This window comes from Oncorhynchus mykiss, unplaced genomic scaffold, assembly GCF_013265735.2.
Source record: "Oncorhynchus mykiss isolate Arlee unplaced genomic scaffold, USDA_OmykA_1.1 un_scaffold_164, whole genome shotgun sequence".
Taxonomy (NCBI): Eukaryota; Metazoa; Chordata; class Actinopteri; order Salmoniformes; family Salmonidae; genus Oncorhynchus; species Oncorhynchus mykiss.
The window spans coordinates 522,597-534,893 of record NW_023493668.1 but is presented as its reverse complement, the minus strand read 5'-3'; the positions used below and the strand labels follow the sequence as shown (position 1 = coordinate 534,893).

The window sequence follows — 12,297 nt, the reverse complement described above, 5'->3', positions numbered from 1 at the left end:
ACCAGGCCTCTCCCTAAACAGAAAGCCGGCTGGACACTCAACGTTCCTGCAGCCCCTCATTATGGGACTTCCCATTTATCAGAATGCAGCAGCCATTACTCTAAAACTCTTGGCTGCAGTGTTCACATTTTTATTTTACCAGGTAAGTTGACTGAGAACACAGGTTTAATACTCATCAATGCATCACTTATCAGCTGGTCAGCTGAACCTCTAAAATTCCAGTAGTTTAGAAAGCCGATGAGGAATAGATTCACTCTGGTTTGTGAGTGTTTTGGTTGATTGTAATAATGTGTTATTGAAAAGTAGTGAATCTGAAACGGCTGTGTCTGTTTTACTGAATGATATTGAATTGTTTGTTCTCAGGTCACCATTGAGAATGATAACCTGATCTCCCCTGAAAAATAACCACTACAAAAATACCCTTAAAGCTAACAAAACACCTATACTGTATATGCTTCTATAGACAGCTACACAAACTGGAACAAAAACACCCTACTTTCAGAAAATATTCAGACCCCTTGAATTTTACCACGTGTTACGTTACAAAATTGATTTAAAAAAAAGAAGCAATCTACACAATACCCCTTGAAGGATAAAGCGAAAACAGGTGTTGCGATAAAAAATAAACAGAAATACCTAATTTACATAAGTATTCAGACCCTTTGCTCTGAGACTCAAAGTTGAGCTCAGGTGCATCCTGTTTCCATTGATCGTTGAGATGTTTCTACAACTTGGAGTCCATCTGTGGTAATTTCAATTGATTGGACATGATTTGGAAAGACACACACCTGTCTATATAAGGTCCCACAGTTGACAGTGCATGTCAGAGCAAAAACCAAGCCATGAGGTCAAAGGAATTGTCCGTATCTCTCCGAGACAGGGTTGTGTCGAGGCACAGATCTGGGGAATTGTACCCCCCAAAAAATTCTGCAACTTTGAAAGTCCCCAATAACACAGTGCCTCCATCATTCTTAAATGGAAGAAGTTTGGAACCACCAAGTCTCTTCCAAGAGCTGGCCGCCCGGCCAAACTGAGCAGTCGGGGGAGAAGGGCCTTGGTCAGGGAGGTGACTAAAAACCAGATGGTCACTGACAGAGCTCCAGAGTTCCTCTGTGGAGATGGGAGAACCTTCCAGAAGGTAAACCATCTCTGCAGCACTCCACCAATCAGGCCTTTCTGGTAGAGTGGCCAGACGGAAGCCACTCCTCAGTAAAAGGCACATGACAGCCCGTTTGGGAGTTTTCCAAAAACCACCTAAATACTCTCAGACCATGAGAAACAAGATTCTCTGGTCTGATGAAACCAAGATTGAACTCTTTGGTCTGAATGCCAAGCATCACATCCTACGGTGAAGCATGGTGGTGGCAGCATCATGCTGTGGGGATGTTTTTTAGCGGCAGAGACCGGGAGACTAATCAGGATCGAGGGAAAGATGAACGGAGCAAAGTACAGATAGATCCTTGCTGAAAACCTGCTCCAGAACGCTCAGGACCTCAAATTGGGGCGAAGGTTCACCTTCCAACAAGACAACGACACTAAGCACACAGCCAAGACAACGCAGGAGTGGCTTTGGGACAAGTCTCTGAATGTCTACCCACAGTTGGTGTTGCCACCCCTGGGGTCATGGCAACACCTACTGTACATGACCCCAGGGTGGCAACACATACTGTACAGTCTAAGTGATATCAATGGGTCTTTCTCTATTCTGATTGTTTTATACTGGTCAAGAAATTCTGCAGTAATTTGAGAATTTCCACAATGCCACGTAGGGCTGCATGATATGGGCAAACAATCTAGGCCTTATTTTTAACCAAATGTTGAAATTGCAATTTGACTTGTGATTTAGAGCATAACACTTGGGTGAACTGTTGGAATCATGGAAATAGAATGATTATTCAAATTTTATAGTTAGAATATAATAGTGGGCACGTCGAATACAGTGTTTGATATAACAAATGAAAATGCCAGGGAGGAGTTACTGTGACAGGGTAGGAACCAAAGTGTTGACAAGTGTTTCCTAGGAGACTCTATAATATTTGGCTACATTGAATGTTCTCTCTTACCTACTTCATGAAGCTAACATATTCTTGCTTAGTGAATTCCTCTGATTTAGAAGTTACTGTTGCACAAAAAACATGCAGATTTAGTTCTACACCATCACTGGTATTATCAGGCTGTATTTGCTCGTTACGTTTGCTTGGACTCAGTACATTTGTTAGCTAGGTAGCAATTAGCATTAGCTAATAGTGTAATTACAGAAGGCTAGTGGATTAATATTAAAAAGCAAAGTGGAAACAGCGTTGTTGTCATCAACATTGCCGCATGTCAAATTCTATTTTATTTGTCACATGCACCGAATACAACAGGTGTCGACCTTAGTGAAATGCTGACTTACAAGCCCTTAACCAACAGCTTTAAGAAAATAAATAACACTTATTTGTAAGTACAAAATAGATACGGAAATAGAAAATAAAAGGAACAAATAATGAAACAGCAGCAGTAAAATAACAAGCGAGGCTCTATAAGAGGTCGGACGATTATCATTTTTGGAGGACCACAAAAAGCCGATACCGATTAAAATCCGACGATTTTTGTTTATATATTTGTAATAATGACAATTACAACAATACTGAATGAACACTTATTTTAACTTAGTATAATACATAAATAAAACACAATTTAGTCTCAAATAAATAATGAAACATGTTCAATTTGGTTTAAATAATGAAAAAACAAAGTGTTGGAGAAGAAAGTAAAAGTGCAATATGTGCCATGTAAAAAAGCTAACCTTTAAGTTACTTGCTCAGAACATGAGAACATATGAAAGCTGGTGGTTCCTTAAAACATGAGTCTTCAATATTCCCAGTTAAGAAGTTTTAGGTTGTAGTTTTTATAGGACTATTTCTCTCTATACCATTTGTATTTCATAGACCTTTGACTATTGGATGTTCTTATAGGCACTATAGTATTGCCAGCCTCGGGAGTTGATGGGCTTGAAGTCATAGATATTCGTCGCCAGACCCACTGGCTCCAGGTCATCTACAAGTGCATGCTAGGTAAAGCTCCGCCTTATCTCAGTTCACTGGTCACGATGGCAACACCCACCCGTAACACGCGCTCCAGCAGGTGTATCTCACTAATCGTCCCTAAAGCCAACACCTCATTTGGCCGCCTTTCGTTCCAGTTCTCTGCTGCCTGTGACTGGAACGAATTGCAAAAATCGCTGAAGTTGGAGACTTTTATCTCCCTCACCAACTTCAAACATCTGCTATCTGAGCAGCTAACCAATCGCTGCAGCTGTACATAGTCTATCGGTAAATAGCCCACCCAATTTTACCTACCTCATCCCCATACTGTTTTTATTTATTTACTTTTCTGCTCTTTTGCACACCAATATCTCTACATGTACATGACCATCTGATCATTTATCACTCCAGTGTTAATCTGCAAAATTTTAATTATTCGCCTACCTTCTCATGCCGTTTGCACACAATGTATATATAGACTCCCCTTTTTTCTACTGTGTTATTGACTTGTTAATTGTTTACTCCATGTGTAACTCTGTGTTGTCTGTTCACACTGCTTTGCTTTATCTTGGCCAGGTCGCAGTTGCAAATGAGAACTTGTTCTCAACTGGCCTACCTGGTTAAATAAAGGTGTTCTCAACTAGCCTACCTGGTTAAATAAAGGTGTTCTCAACTGGCCTACCTGGTTAAATAAAGGTGTTCTCAACTGGCCTACCTGGTTAAATAAAGGTGTTCTCAACTGGCCTACCTGGTTAAATAAAGGTGTTCTCAACTAGCCTACCTGGTTAAATAAAGGTGTTCTCAACTAGCCTACCTGGTTAAATAAAGGTGTTCTCAACTAGCCTACCTGGTTAAATAAAGGTGTTCTCAACTAGCCTACCTGGTTAAATAAAGGTGTTCTCAACTGGCCTACCTGGTTAAATAAAGGTGTTCTCAACTAGCCTACCTGGTTAAATAAAGGTGTTCTCAACTAGCCTACCTGGTTAAATAAAGGTGTTCTCAACTGGCCTACCTGGTTAAATAAAGGTGTTCTCAACTAGCCTACCTGGTTAAATAAAGGTGTTCTCAACTAGCCTACCTGGTTAAATAAAGGTGTTCTCAACTAGCCTACCTGGTTAAATAAAGGTGTTCTCAACTAGCCTACCTGGTTAAATAAAGGTGTTCTCAACTGGCCTACCTGGTTAAATAAAGGTGTTCTCAACTAGCCTACCTGGTTAAATAAAGGTGTTCTCAACTGGCCTACCTGGTTAAATAAAGGTGTTCTCAACTGGCCTACCTGGTTAAATAAAGGTGTTCTCAACTGGCCTACCTGGTTAAATAAAGGTGTTCTCAACTAGCCTACCTGGTTAAATAAAGGTGTTCTCAACTGGCCTACCTGGTTAAATAAAGGTGTTCTCAACTGGCCTACCTGGTTAAATAAAGGTGTTCTCAACTAGCCTACCTGGTTAAATAAAGGTGTTCTCAACTAGCCTACCTGGTTAAATAAAGGTGTTCTCAACTAGCCTACCTGGTTAAATAAAGGTGTTCTCAACTGGCCTACCTGGTTAAATAAAGGTGTTCTCAACTAGCCTACCTGGTTAAATAAAGGTGTTCTCAACTGGCCTACCTGGTTAAATAAAGGTGTTCTCAACTAGCCTACCTGGTTAAAAAAAAAATAATAATAAACAGCGCTGTACTTCAAGCACAGCGAAGAGCTGCTGGCAAACGGAGGAAAGTGTGGTTTGAATGAATGCTTACGAGCCTGTTGCTGCCTACCACCGCTCAGTCAGACTGCTCTATCAAATAATAGACTTAATTATAATGTAATAAACACAGAACTATATGAGCCTTAAGTCATTAATATGGTCAAATACGGAAACTAGAATTTCGAAAATTAAACGTTTATTATTTCAATGAAATACGGAACCGTTCTGTATTTTATCAGACGGGTGGCAACCCTAAGTCTAGATATTGCTGTTACATTGCACAACCTTCAATGCTATGTCATAATTATGTACAATTCTGGCAAATGAATTAGGGTCTTTGTTAGGAAGAAACGGTTTCCACACAGTTCGCAACGAGCCAGGCGGCCCAAACTGCTGCATATACCCCGACTCTGCTTACACTGAACGCAAGAAAAGTGACACAGTTTCAGGCACCGCATTTATTATGTGCAATGCAAGACAAGCTAGTTAAACTAGTAATATCATCAACCATGTGTAGTTAACTAGTGATTATGATAAGATTCTAAAAAAACAATCAAAGATAAGTTTAATGCTAGCTAGCAACTCCCCATGGCTCCTTGCCCTCACGTAACAGATGGTCAGCCTGCAGCGCAGTTTCCTCGTGGATTGCAATATAATCGGCATCCAAAAATGCAGATTACCGATTGTTATGAAAGCTTGAAATCGGCCCTAATTAAATCGGTCAACCTCTTATCTATACAGGGGGTACCGGTACAGAGTCAATGTGGAGGCGATATACAGGGGGTACCGGTACAGAGTCAATGTGGAGGCTATATACAGGGGGTATAGAGTCAATGTGGAGGCTATATACAGGGGGTACAGAGTCAATGTGGAGGCTATATACAGGGGATACAGAGTCAATGTGGAGGCTATATACAGGGGGTACCGGTCCACATGGATGGTAAAATAGACATCTTACTACTGCCAGAATCTACCCAAATTTGGCAGGTGTTAATATTAGGCCCCGATACTGGTGGTAACAGCACATTGTTCATATGGACCACAGAATCAGATCTAATCCAGAAGTAGTCATTTCAAGAGAAATTGAGGAAACAAAAGCATTGCTGATGAGTGACTGGATCTTACAACAAAGTTTTACCATGTTTAAAAACATACTACAGTACTGACCTGCGCCTCTCCTCTCTCCATTTAGAAATCTCGTCTGGAGTGTCCAGCTTGATTCTCTTTGCCCCTGGGGCATGGTTCTATAGGAGACGGTACAGGAGGAGGTTACACACACGGTTCTATAGGAGACGGTACAGGAGGAGGTTACACACACGGTTCTATAGGAGATGGTACAGGAGGAGGTTAAACACACGGTTCTATAGGAGACGGTACAGGAGGAGGTTACACACACGGTTCTATAGGAGACGGTACAGGAGGAGGTTACACACACGGTTCTATAGGAGACGGTACAGGAGGAGGTTACACACACGGTTCTATAGGAGATGGTACAGGAGGAGGTTACACACACGGTTCTATAGGAGACGGTACAGGAGGAGGTTACACACACGGTTCTATAGGAGACGGTACAGGAGGAGGTTACACACACGGTTCTATAGGAGATGGTACAGGAGGAGGTTACACACACGGTTCTATAGGAGACGGTACAGGAGGAGGTTACACACACGGTTCTATAGGAGACGGTACAGGAGGAGGAGGTTAAACACACGGTTCTATAGGAGACGGTACAGGAGGAGGAGGTTAAACACGCGGTTCCAGACAGGAGGAGGTTAAACACGCGGTTCCAGACAGGAGGAGGAGGAGGTTAAACACGCGGTTCCAGACGGGAGGAGGAGGAGGTTAAACACGCGGTTCCAGACAGGAGGAGGAGGAGGTTAAACACGCGGTTCCAGACAGGAGGAGGAGGAGGTTAAACACGCGGTTCCAGACGGGAGGAGGAGGAGGTTAAACGCGCGGTTCCAGACAGGAGGAGGTTAAACACGCGGTTCCAGACAGGAGGAGGAGGAGGTTAAACACGCGGTTCCAGACAGGGGGAGGAGGAGGTTAAACACGCGGTTCCAGACAGGGGGAGGAGGAGGTTAAACACGCGGTTCCAGACAGGAGGAGGAGGAGGTTAAACGCGCGGTTCCAGACAGGAGGAGGAGGAGGTTAAACACGCGGTTCCAGACAGGAGGAGGTTAAACACGCGGTTCCAGACAGGAGGAGGAGGTTAAACACGCGGTTCCAGACAGGAGGAGGAGGTTAAACACGCGGTTCCAGACGGGAGGAGGAGGAGGTTAAACACGCGGTTCCAGACGGGAGGAGGAGGTTAAACACGCGGTTCCAGACAGGAGGAGGAGGAGGAGGAGGAGGTTAAACACGCGGTTCCAGACAGGAGGAGGAGGAGGAGGAGGTTAAACACGCGGTTCCAGACAGGAGGAGGAGGAGGTTAAACACGCGGTTCCAGACGGGAGGAGGAGGAGGTTAAACACGCGGTTCCAGACAGGAGGAGGAGGAGGTTAAACACGCGGTTCCAGACAGGAGGAGGAGGAGGAGGTTAAACACGCGGTTCCAGACAGGAGGAGGAGGAGGAGGAGGTTAAACACGCGGTTCCAGACAGGAGGAGGAGGTTAAACACGCGGTTCCAGACAGGAGGAGGAGGAGGAGGTTAAACACGCGGTTCCAGACAGGAGGAGGAGGTTAAACACGCGGTTCCAGACAGGAGGAGGAGGTTAAACACGCGGTTCCAGACAGGAGGAGGAGGTTAAACACGTGGTTCCAGACAGGAGGAGGAGGAGGAGGTTAAACACGTGGTTCCAGACAGGAGGAGGAGGAGGAGGAGAAACACGTGGTTCCAGACAGGAGGAGGAGGAGGAGGTTAAACACGTGGTTCCAGACAGGAGGAGGTTAAACACGCGGTTCCAGACAGGAGGAGGTTAAACACGTGGTTCCAGACAGGAGGAGGTTAAACACGTGGTTCCAGACAGGAGGAGGAGGTTAAACACGCGGTTCCAGACAGGAGGAGGAGGTTAAACACGCGGTTCCAGACAGGAGGAGGTTAAACACGTGGTTCCAGACAGGAGGAGGAGGTTAAACACGCGGTTCCAGACAGGAGGAGGTTAAACACGTGGTTCCAGACAGGAGGAGGAGGTTAAACACGCGGTTCCAGACAGGAGGAGGTTAAACACGTGGTTCCAGACAGGAGGAGTTAGGGTATTGCTATTCATGTATAGAAGCAACACTCTTGCTGAGTTGTGGCTGCTTTGTGTGATGTGTTGTCTCTACCTTCTTGACATTTGTGCTGTTGATTGTGCCCAATAATGTTTGTACCATGTTGTGTTGCTACCATGTTGTGTTGCTGCCTTGATATGTTGTCGTCTTAGGTCTCACTTTATGTATTGTTGTCTCTCTTGTTGTGATGTGTGTTTTGTCCTATATTTATTTGTATTGATTTTTAATCCCAGGCCCCAGTCCCCGCAGGAGGCCTTTTGCTAGGCCGTCATGGGAAATAAGAATTGGTTCTTAACCCGACTTGCCTAGTTAAATAAAATAAAATGAATATACAGGAAGAGGTTAATGCTTGGTTCTATATAGATGAGGGGTTGATGGGTAATAGCTGAGGCTGGCGGTCTACTTACATTTTTCCAGTGAATGTTGACCAGCTTCTCATGAGCAGTGAAGCTGCAGTCTTCAACTGAGCACTATAAAACAGAAGTCTCTTTTACTGAAGGTTGACTAACACAATGCTTTGCCTGTTTTACTGAAGGTTGACTAACACAATGCTTTGCCTGTTTTACTGAATGTTGACTAACACAATGCTTTGCCTGTTTTACTGAAGGTTGACTAACACAATGCTTTGCCTGTTTTACTAAAGGTTGACTAACACAATGCTTTGCCTGTTTTACTGAAGGTTGACTAACACAATGCTTTGCCTGTTTTACTGAAGGTAGACCAACAACGGAACTGCTTTCTCTGGAACAGGCCCAGATCCCTGTGATTTGTGTGAAGAGGAGGCGGAGAAAAGGGGTCAGACAGCCTTCTGAAAATGCATAGGCGATCGAATAACCCCCCACTTCCTTCCATTCTGCCAGCAAACTTGAAATCTTTGGACAATAAAATTGGCGAGTTACGCAAAAAATTAAACTACCAAAAGGACATTCAAAACTGTTATATGTTATGTTTCACAGAGACTTGGCTGAACGATGACACTATCAACATACAGCTGGCTGATTATACGATGCACCGGCAGGACAGAACAGAGGCGTGGCTGGTTATACGATGCACCGGCAGGACAGAACAGAGGCTGGTTATACGATGCACCGGCAGGACAGAACAGAGGCGTGGCTGGTTATACGATGCACCGGCAGGATAGAACAGAGGCGTGGCTGGTTACACGATGCACCGGCAGGACAGAACAGAGGCTGGTTATACGATGCACCGGCAGGACAGAACAGAGGCTGGTTATACGATGCACCAGCAGGATAGAACAGAGGCTGGTTATACGATGCACCGGCAGGACAGAACAGAGGCTGGTTATACGATGCACCGGCAGGACAGAACAGAGGCTGGTTATACGATGCACCGGCAGGACAGAACAGAGGCTGGTTATACGATGCACCAGCAGGATAGAACAGAGGCGTGGCTGGTTATACGATGCACCGGCAGGATAGAACAGAGGCTGGTTATACGATGCACCGGCAGGATAGAACAGAGGCGTGGCTGGTTATATGATGCACCGGCAGGACAGAACAGAGGCTGGTTATACGATGCACCGGCAGGATAGAACAGAGGCGTGGCTGGTTACACGATGCACCGGCAGGATAGAACAGAGGCTGGTTATACGATGCACCAGCAGGACAGAACAGAGGCGTGGCTGGTTATACGATGCACCGGCAGGATAGAACAGAGGCTGGTTATACGATGCACCGGCAGGATAGAACAGAGGCGTGGCTGGTTATACGATGCACCGGCAGGATAGAACAGAGGCTGGTTATACGATGCACCGGCAGGACAGAACAGAGGCGTGGCTGGTTATACGATGCACCGGCAGGATAGAACAGAGGCGTGGCTGGTTATACGATGCACCGGCAGGACAGAACAGAGGCGTGGCTGGTTATACGATGCACCGGCAGGATAGAACAGAGGCGTGGCTGGTTATACGATGCACCGGCAGGACAGAACAGAGGCCTGGCTGGTTATACGATGCACCGGCAGGATAGAACAGAGGCGTGGCTGGTTATACGATGCACCGGCAGGACAGAACAGAGGCTGGTTATACGATGCACCGGCAGGATAGAACAGAGGCGTGGCTGGTTATACGATGCACCGGCAGGATAGAACAGAGGCGTGGCTGGTTACACGATGCACCGGCAGGACAGAACAGAGGCGTGGCTGGTTACACGATGCACCGGCAGGATAGAACAGAGGCGTGGCTGGTTATACGATGCACCGGCAGGACAGAACAGAGGCGTGGCTGGTTATACGATGCACCGGCAGGATAGAACAGAGGCGTGGCTGGTTATACGATGCACCGGCAGGACAGAACAGAAGCGTGGCTGGTTATACGATGTACCGGCAGGACAGAACAGAGGCGTGGCTGGTTATACGATGCACCGGCAGGACAGAACAGAGGCTGGTTATACGATGCACCAGCAGGATAGAACAGAGGCTGGTTATACGATGCACCGGCAGGACAGAACAGAGGCGTGGCTGGTTATACGATGTACCGGCAGGACAGAACAGAGGCTGGTTATACGATGCACCAGCAGGATAGAACAGAGGCGTGGCTGGTTATACGATGTACCGGCAGGACAGAACAGAGGCTGGTTATACGATGCACCAGCAGGATAGAACAGAGGCGTGGCTGGTTATACGATGTACCGGCAGGACAGAACAGTGGCTGGTTATACGATGCACCGGCAGGACAGAACAGAGGCTGGTTATACGATGCACCAGCAGGATAGAACAGAGGCGTGGCTGGTTATACGATGTACCGGCAGGACAGAACAGAGGCTGGTTATACGATGCACCGGCAGGACAGAACAGAGGCTGGTTATACGATGCACCAGCAGGACAGAACAGAGGCGTGGCTGGTTATACGATGTACCGGCAGGACAGAACAGAGGCTGGTTATACGATGCACCGGCAGGACAGAACAGAGGCTGGTTATACGATGCACCAGCAGGATAGAACAGAGGCGTGGCTGGTTATACGATGCACCGGCAGGACAGAACAGAGGCTGGTTATACGATGCACCGGCAGGATAGAACAGAGGCCTGGCTGGTTATACGATGCACCGGCAGGATAGAACAGAGGCGTGGCTGGTTATACGATGCACCGGCAGGATAGAACAGAGGCGTGGCTGGTTATACGATGCACCGGCAGGACAGAACAGAGGCTGGTTATACGATGCACCGGCAGGATAGAACAGAGGCGTGGCTGGTTATACGATGCACCGGCAGGATAGAACAGAGGCGTGGCTGGTTATACGATGCACCGGCAGGACAGAACAGAGGCGTGGCTGGTTATACGATGCACCGGCAGGACAGAACAGAGGCTGGTTATACGATGCACCGGCAGGACAGAACAGAGGCGTGGCTGGTTATACGATGCACCGGCAGGACAGAACAGAGGCGTGGCTGGTTATACGATGCACCGGCAGGACAGAACAGAGGCGTGGCTGGTTATACGATGCACCAGCAGGATAGAACAGAGGCGTGGCTGGTTATACGATGCACCGGCAGGATAGAACAGAGGCGTGGCTGGTTATACGATGCACCGGCAGGACAGAACAGAGGCGTGGCTGGTTATACGATGCACCGGCAGGATAGAACAGAGGCGTGGCTGGTTATACGATGCACCGGCAGGATAGAACAGAGGCGTGGCTGGTTATACGATGCACCAGCAGGACAGAACAGAGGCGTGGCTGGTTATACGATGCACCGGCAGGATAGAACAGAGGCGTGGCTGGTTATACGATGCACCGGCAGGATAGAACAGAGGCGTGGCTGGTTATACGATGCACCGGCAGGATAGAACAGAGGCTGGTTATACGATGTACCGGCAGGATAGAACAGAGGCTGGTTATACGATGCACCGGCAGGACAGAACAGAGGCTGGTTATACGATGCACCGGCAGGATAGAACAGAAGCGTGGCTGGTTATACGATGCACCGGCAGGATAGAACAGAGGCTGGTTATACGATGCACCGGCAGGACAGAACAGAGGCGTGGCTGGTTATACGATGCACCGGCAGGATAGAACAGAGGCTGGTTATACGATGCACCGGCAGGATAGAACAGAGGCTGGTTATACGATGCACCGGCAGGACAGAACAGAGGCGTGGCTGGTTATACGATGCACCGGCAGGATAGAACAGAGGCGTGGCTGGTTATACGATGCACCGGCAGGACAGAACAGAGGCGTGGCTGGTTATACGATGCACCGGCAGGATAGAACAGAGGCGTGGCTGGTTATACGATGCACCGGCAGGACAGAACAGAGGCGTGGCTGGTTATACGATGCACCGGCAGGACAGAACAGAGGCGTGGCTGGTTATACGATGCACCGGCAGGATAGAACAGAGGCGTGGCTGGTTATACGA

General features: G+C 47.1%; 1 protein-coding gene across 2 annotated transcripts in view; it reads right to left on the bottom strand.

Moving 5' to 3' along the window:
* Nucleotides 1-12,297, bottom strand: part of LOC118947559 (nuclear fragile X mental retardation-interacting protein 1-like) — a 31,855-nt gene that overhangs the window by 3,103 nt on the left and 16,455 nt on the right. For both annotated transcript variants that reach the window (XM_036972494.1, XM_036972495.1), the window contains exons 4-5: nt 8,332-8,394; nt 5,879-5,955 (exon numbers count right to left, since the gene is read on the bottom strand). In XM_036972494.1, the coding sequence (XP_036828389.1) occupies nt 5,879-5,955; nt 8,332-8,394 (140 nt within the window). The remainder of the gene's footprint in view (nt 1-5,878; nt 5,956-8,331; nt 8,395-12,297) is intronic.